Genomic DNA, 17,260 nt, shown 5'->3' with positions numbered 1-17,260 from the left:
GAGCGGGCCTTAGCAGAGCTGTCTGGGGGACCAAGAGCTGGAATATCATGGGGCCTGAGGGCAGTGCTGGAGGCAGGACAGATTCAGCAGTAGGGATACCACGCAACACAGCTCTCTCTCAACCCACATATTCAGTGAGGCAATGCAAGGCTCCTCCACAGCCTGGCTCAAAGCCTGGCAAAGATGGGCTCTGTACAGCACAGCACTGCCCGTCCCTGGGCTCTGCAGCAGGCCGGAGACCGCTCCTTTTCTCAGCTGTGGCCCATGGAGCTGAGGTTTCACTGGTGACACACTGAACATAGTGCCCCTCTGGGTTTCATTCTCCTCCTCGCCTTTTGTCCTGGTGTTAACGCCTGGGACTTGTGGCCTTTGCAGGGGCTGAGTTCCTCAGGCCCCAGAAGAGGGGCTCTTGTTCTGTCTGGATCTTTCAGGAATAATGGGAGGCATATCCCCTGAGAGGTTAATGCAGGAGTCACCAGCGCAGGCACAGGAGGAGCTAGGAGCCTGTGCTCCCCTCCTGGCCTGCTAAGCAATGCTGCACATCCTACTGCACCCAGGCAGCTTGAGCCAGCCTCCGCTGCCCCCTACCTGATCAGAGGCTTGAAGAGAATCAGCAGAGTCTTGATGAACATTGTTGGGTGCACGATGTACAGCGCTTTGATGTTCTTCTTGTACCTGCCAAAGGAAGCCGAGTGAGGGAGAGCTCTGCCTGGGCTGGGGAGCTGGGCAGCTCCATGAGCTGAAGCCCGCAAATGGCTCCCTGGTGCTCTAAGTCCCTCTCTTCACACCCTCAGCACACTGTGCCCCTTTTTGGGGCCCCCTGTGTTAACCCCATTCCCCTTATTTCCCAGCCCTCAGCCACCCAACAACCTCAACCCCTGCTCTTTGCCACCCCACGACTCCACTAATGAGGCACTGCCCCATGAGGGGACAAGCTGTCACATGGCCTGGACACTTGCACTGACTCTTGCCTTTACTAGCTCCCTGCTAACCCGGAGAACTTCCCGCAAGAGCGGTTTGTACCCCTCACTCTGTCTGTCTATAGAACTTTCTATCTTCATAGCATTTGACAAACATCAGTTCATCCCCACCACCTCCCAGCAGGTACAGATGTGGGAGGGATCATGATATCCAAGTTACAGATGGGGAAAGGACTTGCCTAGGACATGTTTAGCTCCAAAGAGGATCACACAGAGAGTCAGACTGTAGTACAGAACTCAGGAGTCCTGTCCCATTGGCCACACCTACTCACTTGCGGTCAAATTCCCGGTAGGCATCCCGCAGCCAGCTCAGGGACGGCTTGTTCTCACTGGTGAGGCCATGGTGCAGATACACCAATGTGTAGTCACTCTCCACATACTGGTCCAGCGTGAACTTAAGATACCTGGGAAGATACAGGAACTTCTGAGCTCGCAGCATGCATTGGCATGTATATAAGCTTGCTCTCTACTGGCCACAGTTGGCATAAGGAAAATTCTGCCGCACTGCAGAAACGGAGGCACTTGTGCCCTGGGAGAGGAGCACACAGGAGGGCAATTTCTGGCTGGGGATTGGCTGGATGTGTGGGGTGCAGTCCCCACCTAATTGGAGATTGTAACAGAGTGCACATATCCAGCCAAAGCAGCTGCTGCCTGTAGATCTGTTCCCTAGGACTCAAAGCTCAGGGACTGTCTCAGATCCAGGCTGTCACAGGCGCAGTGCGCCCCCAAGGCAGTACTCACTGCAGCAGTTTCACATGGTCAAGTTGATGGCTGGGCGGCATCCGGCAGGCACTGAACAAAATGACTTTCCGTCCATACTTGTCATCACCTGGGAATGAAATGCCAGAGATCACAGGGAGATTCAGGGACAACACTGGGCTCCCAGCAGCACATGTGCAATGGAGCAGGAGTCCGTGTCCCTCCAGCACAAGGCAGAAGCCTGGGATTTCACAGCAACCAACACAGCTTGCCTTAGCAAAGCCCACCTGGTCCATAGGTGGGGGAAGGCACTGATCTGAGAGCACCCAGGGCCCTAAGGGCAAGTAATGTGAAAGACGTCTGGAGCCAGTGTGGCATATATGCCACATAGCCAGCAGGAAAGGGCAGGATGTGGCACTCAGATGTCCTGAGGCATGCAGGAACCCTTCCCCACACAGTGGCCCCAGATAGAAACAGAGACTGCCCAAAGTTGGGCACTTGCAGCACTGTGGCTGTATGCATTGCTACAGAGATGTGAGTACTCCTGGTGGAGGGGAGACCTTCCCCTCGCAAACACAGAGGCTTCAGAGCATGGGCTCAGGCTATGTGCTTCTCTCCTGGCGTATTTGCTCTTGCTTCAACTGAAGTTTTCTCCTGCATGCACACTGAAATCAGACCACACCCTAAGGAAGAGGGTAAAGCTGCATGAAGGACAGGCTGGCTCTGGGCATGATGGAGCAGAGCAGAGCCAGGGGATGAGAGGCAGGCTGCACCAGGTGGTCTTACCCCACTCCTCCCCAGAGCCTATCCTAGAGAAGTAGGAATTCATACCATGAGCCTCTCAAGTGTTTTGCAGAACAATCTTGTTTACTGGCTTTGTCACCTGATGCAGCCTAAGGGTATGTCTACGCAACAAAGAAAAACCCATGGCTGGCCCATAACCCTCTCCTCTTGCAGAGTCCTAGAGCCTGGGCTCCAGCCCAAGCCCAGATGTCTCCACAGCAACAAAACAGTCCCAGCCCGAGTTGGTTGGCATGAGTAAGCTATGGGTGTCTAGCTGCTGAGTAAACATACCCTAAAACTGTTCTGGAGAGATCACCTGGCACATCCAGTGTGATCCTACCAAACTTAGCATGGGGACAACCCTACCCAACTCAAAGCCCAGCAAAGAACAGCTCTCATCACACCAGAAGAACTCCACCCTAGGGAAATTCTCCCTGATCCTCTCCTGTGGTTTCACAGACCATGGGCCAAATTCTCACCGGACACAATTCTTATGACCTCAGTGGACTTCTGCAACAGAGAATGTGGCCTCATGAATGAAGCTCTAGTAGGGAGACGAGGAGAGAGTTTGAGTGAGGGGACAGAGGGAACTGCACTCTATATGATCTTGAGCTTTTCTCCTTTGTACTGATTCACTAAGCACATGGGTACACAGAGCCTCAGTGCAGCATGCACACATATATCACCTGCAGGAAGGAGCCCTCCTCATCCACTTCCAGCAGTGGAGCTTATTTTCAAATCCCAAGAAGGAGTGGGAAAAGCTTCCCTAAAGGACAATGAACACCAAACCTTCTCCTGAGAGCCTCAGTTTCCTGGTGAGCCAATGCAGCATGTCCCTGCCCAGTGAAAGAAGGGAGAATACACACTGTTCTAAGTAGCACCAACAATGCCACAAAGGCTGCCGCATAGAGAAGAAGCAGAAACTTTTCCCCATTTCAAACTATTGAGTTGCCCGGTATCATTCACAACCACTGAGTCCCCTAATTTCTCCGGTTCAGCATTTAAACTCACCTCCCAACGGGCATGCAGCCACTTCTCTTCACAACCCTGCACTGGGATCTTGGACCCCAACTGCCCCTTTATTACAATCAAAGCCCAGCAACTGAGATCTTCAGTCAAAACAGACCAAAGCAGGTTATCATGTCTAACAAACAAGCGGTAATTCCAAAGTTTGCAGAAATAATGCCTGCCTGCACTGAAGCAAGTGCTTGTTGATGTCAAGAGCAGCCGCAGGTCCGCATGTGTGTGAGCTGTGGCCACAACACCCAAGAAAGCATTACCTCTCAGGGGCCAGCAGTCCTCAACCCCATCCACGCAGTCCTGGCAGGGAGATCGGATTTCCTCTACTGTCTCTCGCTCTCATTTTTCCTTTTCACTGATATTTTATTGTAACTCACCAGACAATACAAAAGAATGTGGAGTTCACCCACATAAACAAACCGGTCCCTGTACAAAAGTTAGGGAGACAACTAAGGCACTAGGGGACAGTTCTGGGTACAGGCCAGGTGGGGGTGATCAACCACCACATGAACACAACAGTGACATGCTGGGGTAGAAGGCACTGAGAAAGGACATGGTACCCAGCAGATACACAAGACCTGGAGAGGGTGATGCAGAGACCATTGGGAACAACTGTACACAGCCACAGCCAGGCCACACCACCAACATCAAACAGATTATCCCATGGGTGCCCAAACTCTGTCTAACCAAGAAGCTTGACAGCTTGCCATACACCACCCACTGTGTATAAATGGGTACACTGCAACTGTCTTCATATTGAAAATGGAAGTATAGCCTGCAAAGTCATGGGCTGGTGGATAAGGCACTATTACAGCTTCCCAGTGTGAACTGGTCAGTCAGCCTCTATGTGCCTCAGTTCCTCATCTGTACAATGGGGATACTTTCTGACTTCACAGGGTGTTGGCAGTATAAATCTGTTTATGTTTGTGATGCTCTTAGGCATTGTGATGATGGGGCCCCAGATAAAAATACAGAGACACTCCACATCCCAGTACGCAGTGTGGAAAGGCGCCATATGTTGGGAACTGCATTCTCTCCAGGCCACCCCTCCAGATTAATAGCCACATGGTCCACATTTAACTGACTTTCAGGCAAGGCCAGTTTGTGCAACAGGAGTCAGGAGTGGAGCCCAAGCATGGCCAAGTTCATGCCTTTGTTGTGAATGCTCTGCACTGATGCAATATCCACAGCAGAGTTCTGCGCCGAGATCCTCAAGAAACTGATTTCTGAGCCTGGCAAATCACTAGACATGGACTAGCTGAAGCACATAGCCCTTAAGGGCAAATCAAACTACAGTACCTAAACATCTGCCACTGGAGCAACATGAAAGATAATGCTTAGGGCCCAGAAGGCAGTGCCTGTAACTGCGATCGGTACAGAGTCCTGGTGAAAATGCCTGGTGCTGTCAGTTCTGTAGCCTGTGTTATACAGGAGGTCACATGAGATAATCACAATGGTCCCTTCCGGCCTTAGAATCTACGGATCCAGGACCAAGGTACAGTCCTTGGACCAGCCTTAGAGAGGAAGACAAATTCTCTTAGACACTTGCCAGAAGAAAGTAAACAGAAAGGAGCATCTAATCCCTCAGAGAGCTCCAGAAACATGGCTAGATTTGCCTTCCAAAATCTGGATAGTACATTGTGTAAGGGAATTAGGGAAGGCAGTTGGAGAACTATACTGAGACCAACATACCACCAGCGCCAAGGCTTCTCCTTAGCTTCCCTGTACTGAGCTCAGTCAGCTAACTTATAAATCACCTGAAACAAACTGCTTCAAATCCCATTTCCATCTCAGAACAGACTGGTCTTTCCAGCCAAGGCAAAGCCAGCTCCCAAGCATTCAGAGGGCTTTGAATCAACAGTTTATTCCAATTTATAAATGAGCAACTGCAGCCAATTCGACAAGCTTTTGCCTAGCTGAGGAAACTGCCTCCAGGTGGCCTCTGCCTTGGAGAGAGCAGATCATATCTGATCTCAGACAGATGTTCCATTCCTTGTACCGTTTGATTTTGAAAATGCAAGGTTAATCTTATTTCTAAGTCTCTACATTTTAGCCACTTATTTGCAGTGCAAACAGCTATTGCTTCCACTAGGCACAACCACGGACCTTGAACTAATGATGCCACTGTTCGTTTGTTCCCCTCCCCTCCCAAATGGGGTATGTTCAGCAATGACTCAATTAGCAAACAACCAGCAATAAGTGATTATACGGCACCCAGAGTCCAAAGCACACAACAAACATCACACGTAGATGTCCAGACACACAAGGAATCACTTAATCCAACACTGAAGTGCAGCTACCTTTGGAGTGGAACATAGCAACAATGCACAATGGTATGCAAAGAATAGTACTATATTCATTTCGTAGATTCCAAGGCCAGAAGGGGGCACTGTGATCATCGTGACCTCCTGTATTACTCAAGCCATAGAATTTCCCCAAAATAATTTTCAGAGCAGAGCTTTTAGAAAGACATCTAATCTTGATTTCAAAATTGCCAGTGATGAAGAAGCCCCACGACCCTTGGTAACCTGTTCCACTGGTTAATTACCCTCACTGTTAAAATTTTATACATTATTTCCAGTCTGAATTTGTCTAGCTTCAGCTTCCAGCCACTGTATCGTGTTATACCTTCTCTGCTATTTGAAAAGCCCACCATTAAATATTTGTTCCCCAGGTAGGTACTTACAGACTAATCAAATCACCCCTTAATGTTTTCTTTTTGAAGCGAAGTAGATTGAATTTCTTGAGTCTGTCACTGTAAGGTGGGTTTTCGAATCCCTTAATCATTCTCGTGGCTCTTCTCTGAGCCCTCTCTAATTTTTCAACACACTTGAGGAATGAAACTAGTGTGAATTTAGGGAGACTCAAACATAACTACTCGAACTAGAATTAGAGCAGGACCCAAGGTAAACACCCTGAAAAGTACATGGTGTTTTTAAGGACCAAGTGATCAGCACCTCAGTTTTTCCCCTCATCCATAGGGCAGCACCTCCAGCAGCACAATACACTTCCAAATACCAAACTGGGGCATTGGGGAAACAAGAATTATGACACCTTCTAAACTGTCAACACAATACCTTGCTTTTTCTAGAGAGCTGCCATTCAAATATTTGAGATCACAGCCTGAGATGTGCTGGCTATGTCAGAAGCACAAGGTGTATCAGAGCTATAATATAGTCCTAATAAGACCACTCTGCATTAAATGGAACCATAAATCCATTAAGGGAACTATATGCTTAACTGTCTGCAAAACTCCATAAACATTTCCAGGCGTGTTTCACCTGGGGAAATACTGCCCAGACTACTTGAGATCTATGCCCTGATTTGAATCTGTTGCATGATTAGGACAGTTAACTAGAACCAGTTCAGGAACCCTGATTATTCTTAATCTCTGTATGAACAATCAGCTGGGTATCCAATTTCTATGCAAATCTCAAGTGGGAAATATCCTAGTACTTAAATATCATCAGAATGCAGTTAGACAGGGCCTGCCACCAAAGAGCCAATGTTACAAAATACTCCAAAGATACAACATTCAGGAACAAGTATATGAAGTAACAAAGCTCAAAGATCTGGCCCTCAGCCACACTTCAGGTTCACAGAGACTACAGGTCCAGAACACAAGACTGCCTGATCAACCTGGAGCACTGCATGCTTGTACCTTTATTGGAGAAGAAGCCAGCAACAAACTACACTATTTAATGTAATTTCAGGCTCAGGGCAAGTTGGTGACACAGCTGGGCAGGGGTCAGATATCACTGGCATATTTTAGTTTCACTTCATGCCGAAGCAGACTGAGCATTTCATGCAGACAAGAAGCAAATCCTACAATTTTCAGGCACAGTCACTAGGTGTCCTAGCACGCAGTCTCTCTTTATCTAGGTATTTCTTCCAGACCCATCACCACAGAACCTGAGCACTACCAAAATTATAAAGCCATATGAAGAGCCCAGAGCCTGTATCCTTAATGGGTTTTGGGGAGAACTGAGAGAGGGTATCTGTGGAAGCTAGGGAGATGGAGTTGAAGTTGGCAAGATGCAGTTTTTCAAGATTACATTAGGAACCAGCTGACTCCAGGATTAAGGACAAATATATCATATCCATGTAATGCTTTCTTTGTACTTAAACTATTAAACTATTGCAGAGGGAGAGGGTAAAAAATGTAAAATGGAAGGAATATGCCGAGGGCATGGCAGACTGGTGAACAGGAAAAGATAAGGCAGTGGGGAACACCCACACAGAAAGAATTGCACTAAGGCAGCTGTGAAAAAACAAACCCGAAAAACTCTTTGTAAGCTCAAAAGCTTATCTCTCTCACCAACAGAAGGTGGTCCAATAAAAGATATTACCCCATCCATCTTGTCTCTGTGAAAAACAGTGGCATTTATCAGCAATTCCAGGGCCTGAGCAAAGGGCTCAGCCAGCGGAAAGTTCAAAGATAATGGAAAAAATTCCTAGCACCAGAACAGAGCTCAACTGCACTGATAAATCCATTGGCATTATAACAGTCAAGCTCCTGACATTTGGGGATGGACTTCAGAGAATGTTAACAAATGTGATCACCTTCCTCAGCAAGCACAGCATCAGGCTAGCATGGAGGACACACCACCGTAACATGATGTCCCACCAGCAGCTGGCGGAAGAAAAGTTGCCCCTCAAGAATTTCATGGAAGAGTGGCCAATCGGAGTGCCAGCTGCACAGCAAATCTATTTCCTGATTACAACAGTGGATGAGAGGGAGGGAAGCAGTCTCAGCGCGGATGCCTGAAGCATACGCCACAATAGAATGAAGCTGGATCCAAGCTTACCTGGCCCAAAGAAATCACCATCACCCAAGAGGAGGAACAGAACTCACACCAACACCTGAGAACCCAAGGGTGCCCAACATGAAGTCTGCAGGCTAAACTCAGCTCAGGGAGTTCTGCCATGTCTAACATGGAGGTGCAGTGCACAGAGATGACAGTACCAGCTGGAGCTGGATGCACCTCCACATTAAAGAGGAAGGTGGCCGCAATTTACCTGGTTTAGTGCACATTACATGCAGCCTTCACTCTTCTGGCAAGTTGCCAACACAGCCCCAGGCTGGGCAAAGTTTGGGCTCCCCTGAGATAACTCAGCTACAGGTCACAATCATGCTAAAGGAATACCATGATCCAGAGCATCAAATGCCACTTACATGAGAACCAGTCACTCTACCTACCTGACTGGGCCTCATCAAGTGCACCCTGCCCTGGAGGAACAGAAACAAAGTTACAACAAGCCATGTCTGAAGCCCCTTTACAGGAACAATCTTAAGAACTGAATTCCAGAGTCTGTACAGGCAATCACACACACACACACTCTCTCAGCAGCTCTGCCGCAGAGATCAGAGGCCTCTCTCTTTCCCTTCCCCATGTTCTTATGAAAAGCAATGTCATCTAGTGGTTCAAGGAGAGGACTGGGAGTCAGAACTCCTGGGTCTTACTCCTGCGCCTTTCCCTGGCTCTTTCACTGACTCAGCGTGGAACCTTAGTCAAGTCACTTCCCTGCTATGTACTTCGCTTTCCCCATACGTAAAACTGAGATAACAACACTCCCCTACACACTAGGGTGAAGTGAATCTTGTTCAAAGTGTCAGAAACCTCTGACTGAGAGGGGTTTAGAGATGGATGGAGGATGTGCCTTACAATATGGATCGATATAATTAGTAGAGTGAGCTTACTTTGCAATAAGTCAGATCTCACTTATAAAGCAGCGGATGGAGACTATTATATTCCAGGTGCTCCATGATATTTGGGGAACTCTTAATATTATTGCCTACCAATATGTGAAAAAGAGCAGCTCCTAGATGGGGATCTGTACGTCTGAAAGATCCCATGCCACTCCCACCCATTTCCTGCTCTCTTGTTCAGCAGGCAGGCTCCAACATGGATACTAAGCCAGCTTTAGGAGGCTGGCAAGAACACAGCTACACTTAGAAGCCATCCCATCCTCTCAGCCTCACATGCCACACACAGGAGCCGAGCCTTCCTGGGCACGTCACAAATATCAATTCTGCAGAGCAGGGCTGGTTCCAGCTTTTTTGCCGCCCAAGTGGCAAAGCAAAAAAAGAAGACAAAAAAAGATAAAGCCAATCAATCGGCAGCACTTTGGTGGCAGCTCAGTCGTGCCACTTCATTCTTTGCGGCAATTCGATGGCAAGTCCTTCACTCCTTCTCTTCCTCTTCGGTGGCACTTCTGCGGCAGGTCAAAGAGGAAGAGAGGGACGAGGGACCTGCAGCCGAACTGCCACCAAACACCCAGATATGCCTCCCTTTTCCATTTGCCACCCCAAGCACCTGCTTTCTTCGCTGGTGCCTGGAGCCGGCCCTGCTGCAGAGGCAGCTCATCACTTTGCACCATGTCAATGTCCCAAAGGAATGTCAAAGCCAGCAAATAAATACAACTGAGTGCAGAGAGGAAGGGATTCCTGTCCAAACAACAGCAATGAAAACACACTGCACTAAAGGGGAAAGGACCAGTGTTATCACTGAGGGAAGGCAGCGCAGGGGCCCTGCAGAGCACGCCTGTCACCGGCACAACCCATTGCGACACACAGCTCCAGTGCAAGCTCTGCAGACAGTCACTGCCTTTGCTCTAGTATCTCCTTGAAATGGCAGTTATAAGAACTCAGAGATGTATTCAAAAGTCAGACAGAGTCAACGTCGGCTCCTGGATCAATCATCAAAGTACAACACAGTAAGATGCAGCAACATGCAGTGCTCTGCCTTTTGCCATGCCTGCAGGAGGACTGGAATTCCTCTCCCTTTGCAGAGATGGAAGCTCTCCACTGCTACAGGAGGCTGTGCTATACACCAACAATAGGCCTGTTTTGCCAGGGCAGCCCAATAAGTTATCAGGGTTTGAAATCTACTGCTTCTCACGCATAAAAACAGAAACAAGCCTCCAGTTTCAGGGATTGGGCAGAGGCTACAGATTATTCACAGGAGATCACATACAGGGTTCTAATTTCCCTGTGCCAGGTGGGGGGGAAGTCAATTATTTGGGGGAAAGCAGAGATTACAATGCATCTCGCAGCTGCAGGTTTGAGAGACAGGCACTAAAGGAGTAAAGGCAGTTCCTTTGTCTCCTTCACCATTACTTGGGCTCTGGAATGTGGTTCCACCGGGCAGGAGGATAAGTAGGAATTCACTGCCTTATAGCAGCTCTAAGATTCTCTGCTTTCCCCAAATTCCAGTGGGATTTGCATTCTCTGGATCCCACTCTCACCTCCTTGATGGACCCTAACCATTAGCCATGTTTGCTGTGATTCATTCTTGTCTGTGATTTGGGGTCAGGACTACTTGCCACAGTTTGGCTTTGCCCCCAAGGTGTCAGAAATGGCTATTAAATCTTTTAGACGTTACTAACAAAATACAGATCTCTGCAGAGGAAGTCCAGGGGGTGAGCCTGAGTTTGGAGTGGTTCCAAAAAAGCCCTCAGAGCATGGGCTAACAGGCTTTTCTCCAAATGTTGCATGTTGTGGTTTCTCCCAGATCTCACATTGCAGAAGTGGTTGCTGAGGTGCTGAACAGCCTTTGCACGAGTTTCTGCAAAAGTGGTTAAGGAGTTTAACTGCTACAGAGCAGGAATTCCACTGCCAAGAAGCGGAGGAACCCACAAACAAGAAATGCACACAGGATGCACCAGAGATCTCTACCCTTGGCCAAGTCGAAAATTTTGTCAACAAGTTTGACAAAGAAAATTTGAAGAATTTTTTTTCACAAAATATGTCTGTTTTCCATGGAAAATATCAATGTTTCATCAAAAAAAATTAAAACACTCAGACAACAAAATTTAGCCAAAATCTAAAATATTCTCATTCAAAAGGATGCCACAGTGCCTCATGGGAGTCATAGTCAGAGGCCTTATGCCTCTATTCTTCTCTATGCACTAGGCTCTCTAGCAGAACTACATCACCCATGATGCGCCACAGCCAGGGACTCGTCAAACACACCCTTTTGCTTTATCAGGGAAGGTGAAATGGTGCATCGTAAGAGAAGACATATTCCTTACAGAGAGCCTGACTCACAGAGGAGACTGGGAGCATACTGTCCCTCAAGTATAACTCTCATGGAGCAACTTGGAATCACTGTGGATCGAAATATTTTGTTTTTTGATATTTCACTGAAAAGCCAAAATTTCCAGGGGGAGCAGCGGAGAACAGCCATCAAAAGACTATTTTCCGACCAGTTCTACTCCACACTTCTTAGAGTTCAAATCCTTCCTCTTAGGGCCCAGATAGCTTGCGAGTCCAGAGGATAACCTGGATCACAAATTAGTACCAGCAAGATAATGATTGTCCCAATACTTGAGTAGCCATAATTGTTTTTGTAATATTAAGATGTGTTGTACAAACACTGTTCATCCTTCCATCAAGAAGCTGCGCTAATCTCACCTGACAACCCTGGATGCACTAAACTCAGCCTGAGAATGAGAACTAGCCTTCTGCTTCTACTTCCTTGAAATGTCTCAGAACAGTGGCCCAGAATGCACTTCAGGAAGAGATGGACAGAATTAGCCACATGCCCTCTGCCCTGAAGTGCAGAACAGGGCATGGGTGGCTGAGCAAAGCCAAGGGAAGAATCTATTGAAGCAGCAGGACGGGCAAAATCTCTATCTCTGCAGCCATTTGGTAATGATTACAAGAGAAATGAGGCAGGGGCTGGCCATGGTGAGCTGTCACTGCATGGAGAAGATTTAAGTGCAGATCAGCAGCCTGTCTGGTAAGCCAAAAGCAGCTCAGCATTAGTTCTCCAGGTCTGGGTGGCCAAAGGCTATTTTCTAATCAGTTTCTTCCCAGTCTGTAAGAAACTCCCTTAGTGCTTCTTTCCAGCAATGACACCATGCGCTTTTCACCATTAATCGGGGCCCTGCTCCCACAGCACCAGTTCAGACCCTGCTGGATTAACCAGACCCCCTGCAGTCCTGGGAATGTGACCCAAGGTCTGGGCTGTGGTTTGACATTTTGAATATTGTTTCAGCTAGTCAATTATTAATAAACTAAGAGGCTGAATAAACAGACTTGTCATGGAGCCCAGAGTGTGACTCAGGCAGCCCCTTTGAGCAGCAGGGCCTGCTGCCAGGAGCTGAACACGTCCGGGAGCCTCTGGACTACATCTCCATTAACTTGCTAATTGGAGCTGTCCTGCCAACTCCCCACTGCCGGGGTGGGCTGTCATCAGTTCTGAAAAAACTGGTTGCTGGTGAAGGGTCCCAGACTAACATCTCTGGTGATCTATAGCAAGGGTGGGCAAACTATGGCCTGCAGGCTGCATCTGGCTGTCAGACCTTTTAATCTGGCCCTCGAGCTCCCACTAGGGAGTGGAATCAGAGGCTTGTCCCACTCCATGCATGCCATGGCTCCACACAGCTCTTGGAAGCAGCAGCATGTCCCACCTCCAGCTCCTACACATAGGGGCAGCCGGGGGCTCCACATGCTGCCCCTGCCCCAAGTGCCAGCTCTACAGCTCCTCTTGGCCAGGAACTGCGGCCAATGGGAGCTGCAGGGCAGCACCTGCGGACAGGGCAGTGCACAGAGCCACCTGGCTGGCACTGCATCTCCACACAGGAGACAGAAGGGGGACATGACGCTGCTTCCAGGAGCCGCTTCTGGTAAGTGCCACCTGGAGCCTGCACCCTGACCTCCTTCCACCCGCCTAACCCTCTGCCCCAGCCCTGATCCTCCTCCTGCCCTCCAAACCCCTCAGTCACAGCCTGGAGCACCCTCCTGCACCCTAAACCCCTCAGCCCCAGCCCGGAACCCACTCCCACGCACTCCAACCTCCTGCCCCAACCCAGAGCCCCCTCCCACACCCTGAACCCCTGATTTCTGGCCCCATCCTGGAACCCCCACCCCCAGCACAGAACCCATACCTCCCTCACACCCCAACCCCTTGCCTCAGCCCAGAGCCCACTCCCGTACTCCAAACCCCTCTGCTCCATCCCCAGCCCCATCCTGCACCCCAAACCCCTCATCCCCAGCTCCACTCCAGAGCCCGCACCTCCAGCTGGAGCCCTCAACCCCTCCCACATCCAACCCCTTGCCCTAGCCCGGAGCCCCCTTGCGCACCTTAAACTCTTCATTTCAGGCCCCATTCCAGAGTCCGCACCCCCAGCCGGAGCCCTCAACTGCTCCCACATCCCAACCCCTTGCCCTAGCCCGGAGCCCCCTTGTGCACCCTAAACTCCTCATTTCTAGCCCCACTCCAGAGTCCGCACCCCCAGCCAGAGCCCTCACCCCCGCCACACTCCAACCGCCAATTTTGTGAGCATTCATGGCCCGTCATATAATTTCCATACCCAGATATGGCCCTCAGGCCAACAAGTTTGCCCACACCTGGTCTAGAGCCTCCATTCTCAGAACAAGTTTAGCCTGAGCAGCAGCAGGGTGAGCTTTCCCCCACCAGCAGCTGCCAATGTGCTTCACCCCAGCCCTAAAAGAGACCTGTACCCCTTTTAGGGGTCAAAACAGAATCCCATTTCCATGCTACATTCAGTCTTGGGCCTTTCCACTGAAATTGCCAACAGCAAGCTAATTCGTGCCAACTATGCAGGTGGGTGTAGTGATGTTTGTCTGGACTGAGGCCATCTCCCTTTGAACTGAGTACTAGCCTTCCCTCCATTCACAGACTGGTTCTGCAACTGCTGTGGTCTCCCTCCTGGAACCTACAGACACAGAGAATCCAAACAGTGTCACACTGGGTTTCATGGGTCTTCAGAGATCAGCTCTGAATCTTCTCAATACAGTTCCAAGATGTTAGCTCATGGAATTCAAAGCTGAGTGGCAGGCACTGAGCATGCCCAGGACACAGGGTTGCTGGGTGGGAGAGTGGCAAGCAGAGGACTATTTGCAGGGGGAGGAAATCACCAGCCTAGAATAAGGCAGGTCAGTGCTCTCCAAGTTGGACTTGAGATGATCATAGAACACAGGAACTAGACAAATGTAGCAGGCCATCAGCAACCCAACTACAACAGCAGTCACTGGCACAAGCTTCAGAGGAAGGCTTTCAAACCACACAAAGATCACAGGGCTGGGCAGTTAGAAATTACAATGGATAGATAATTACCTCAATGGTGGGAGAGGAGATTCCTTCCACAGCCCAGGCACACATTCCAGTCAGCCATCCTGCCAGATGAGAACCTCCTGAAATCCCACCTACCATTTCAGTAAGATATGAAATTTTTCACTTTGTACCCTACACTGTTATGTAGAGTTGCTGTGCCCTGCCTCTGAGCTGGCTGGATTTCAGTGATGCCTATTCATGCAGTTTATAAAATACACTGGGATCCCTGGGGATAAAAGCTCTACAGAAACACTGGAGATTATATCAGCACACAACACATAGCAGAGGATATCCTTGGTTTGGGCCCATCACTCCGTGGTTCTTGTTGGTTCTGATCTAACCACTCTGTTAAGCACTGTGGCCTTTGTCTGAGGTGAATGAGTGTCATATAAATCTTCAATTCCTGGTGTTTAGAAACAACTCCCTGCTCCACCTTAGCAAATATCTGAGCTTCTGTCACTGAAGCATTAAATGGCACAAACCTGCACTCCTCCAACACAACCACAGCGTTATTGAGAACAGGGTGATGATCAGGGACAGCTGTATTGCTGGGGATTTTAGACCCTGGAAACAGGATCAGGAATCTGGCAAACCAATACACTATGGACAAGAATTTAAGGGTATGTCTACACTACAATAAAATAGCCGCATCTGGCCCACGTCAGCTGACTTGGGCTTGTGGAGCTCAGGCTATGGGGCTATAGAACTATAGTGCAGATGTTTGGGCTTGGGGTATAGCCTGGGCTCTGGGACCCTCCTCCCTAGCACGGTCTCAGAGAACAGGCTCCAGCCTGAGCCGGAACATCTATACTGAAATGTTATAGCCCCACAGCCTGAGCCCACGTCAGCTGACCCAGGCCAAATGTGGCTGTACTGTGGATCTTTTATCACAGTGTAGACCAGCGGTTCTCAAACTTTTGTACTGGTCACCTCTTTCACATAGCAAGCCTCTGAGTGTGACCCCCTCCCTTACAAATTAAAAACACTTTTTAATATATTTAATACCCTTATAAATGCTGGAAGCAAAGCAGGGTTTGGGGTGGAGGCTGACAGCTTGCAACCCCCCATGTAATACCTCACAACCCCCTCAGGGGTCCTGATCCCTAGTTTGAGAACCCCTGGTGTAGACATACCCTCAGAGACACTTTGGCCAGGAACTGAATTTTTCCACTCATCCTGAGCAGCCAAGGCTCTCTAGACACAAAGTAGCCTGGAAAAAGCCATCGTTTTAGGGACACACAACAATAGTGAGAATCTCCAAAAAGCTGGAGTGGCATCACTGAAGAGGAGAAAGGAGCCAGACTCCAGCCAAATGTCCCAAACAACCCAGAGAAGGGGATAATACCAGTGCAACTTTCATTTCTCCAAGGGATCTGATAGTCTTCAGGCCTGGGATTCTTTTCTTTCCTCCCCTCCTCTCTCCCCCTTCCCCCGCTCCCCTGACTTCTCTTCACATGTATGAACACAAACCAGGGTGCAGAGATAGTGGACGGATGCATGGATAATGCAAGCTGAAGAAGTGGGAGAATCAAGTTGTGGGGGACTGGGGAGGGTTTCTGGCAGCAGGAGAGCTGGGCAAACTAGAAATGGTTCCAGAGCAAAATCCTGACCTGCATCTTCCAAAAACTCCAATGACAGATCTCAGCCGTAACTGGCAAAAGGTGTTTGCAGTGCTCCAAGAGTTAATATATTTAAATGGATGTTTGTGAAACAGGGAGGGAATCAGGAAAGTTAGTGCTGCAGCCTAATTATCACTGAAGTATCAACAATGTTAACCCTTTCCCATCTGCTTCCGGTAGCAGACACATCCAGCAAAGGCTGCCCGCCAGTCCAGCAACAGTAAAGGGTGCTGCATAGGAAAAAGGCCACAAGCATTGACTATGCAAACTGTATGGTCCCCCACAAGTTAATGTGCCAATTGCTCAGACAACTTAGATGTTAGTTACTGCCCTGAAGAACCAGGGGGAAGTGGCAATTCTGGTGTGATCAGCTAGAAGGTGCTGCAGCATGCCTTGGGTCATGGTGGGGCTCCAATGAATGCACCTCAGCAGAAGTGACCAGTCCTCACTCTAATAACTTCAGAGACAGTGAGATCTGGGAATGATTCTGAGTCAAACTGAGAACAATGGAAAATAAGAACTGCCACAGACATCCCAAAGGTTTGAGGCTCCCATCTCCCAAGATGTCACCTGTCCCTGTTGTCTGCCACTGGTGGTTGGCACAGGACAAGCCCCTTTCCGCAAGCCCACATCTGATCCCACTGCAGAGGCCCCACTGGAAGGAGTGGGGAGAGTGGGTCATTCATTACCTGCTACTTCCACAATCTGGTGCCTAGCAATATCGTAGTATGGATCATCCCAGCGAAGGTGAGTGACGGGCTCAGGGGAGTGGTTAGTGTCCTCTGCACACAAAAAAAACAGAAAACCAGCAATTAGCAGGAAAGCAGAAACGGACCTTGAGCAGCTCAGGGAGGGGCCTGGAAACACAGGGATGAGAACCAGAGGCTCAGTGCCATGGGGAGAAGTTAATGCACTAGCCTGGCCTTCTTGAACACTTGTTTTGAAATCCTGATTGGTCACAGGACAAGCAAGTGTTGTCAAGTCTCAGCCTTGTCCTTGGAAGGCAGCTGTGCATGTCCCAAACCCCACAGCTCAGAACAGTGTCCAGTCAGTCAACTTCTGCTCAGGACTCTCC

General features: G+C 49.1%; 1 protein-coding gene across 5 annotated transcripts in view; it reads right to left on the bottom strand.

The window, feature by feature from the left end:
- The window catches only part of ARHGAP1 (Rho GTPase activating protein 1), a 35,014-nt gene that overhangs the window by 10,895 nt on the left and 6,859 nt on the right, over positions 1–17,260 (bottom strand). For all 5 annotated transcript variants that reach the window (XR_004000041.1, XM_030559912.1, XM_030559910.1 and 2 more), the window contains exons 3-6: positions 16,875–16,967; positions 1,722–1,809; positions 1,253–1,384; positions 589–675 (exon numbers count right to left, since the gene is read on the bottom strand). Coding sequence is in view for 4 of the 5 variants with exons in the window: in XM_030559912.1 (XP_030415772.1) it covers positions 589–675; positions 1,253–1,384; positions 1,722–1,809; positions 16,875–16,967 (400 nt within the window). In the remaining variant the exon portion in view is untranslated. The remainder of the gene's footprint in view (positions 1–588; positions 676–1,252; positions 1,385–1,721; positions 1,810–16,874; positions 16,968–17,260) is intronic.

Source organism: Gopherus evgoodei, chromosome 4, assembly GCF_007399415.2.
Source record: "Gopherus evgoodei ecotype Sinaloan lineage chromosome 4, rGopEvg1_v1.p, whole genome shotgun sequence".
Lineage (NCBI taxonomy): Eukaryota > Metazoa > Chordata > Testudines > Testudinidae > Gopherus > Gopherus evgoodei.
Note: the sequence above shows the minus strand (reverse complement) of the source record. Positions and strands in the feature narration are given on the sequence as shown.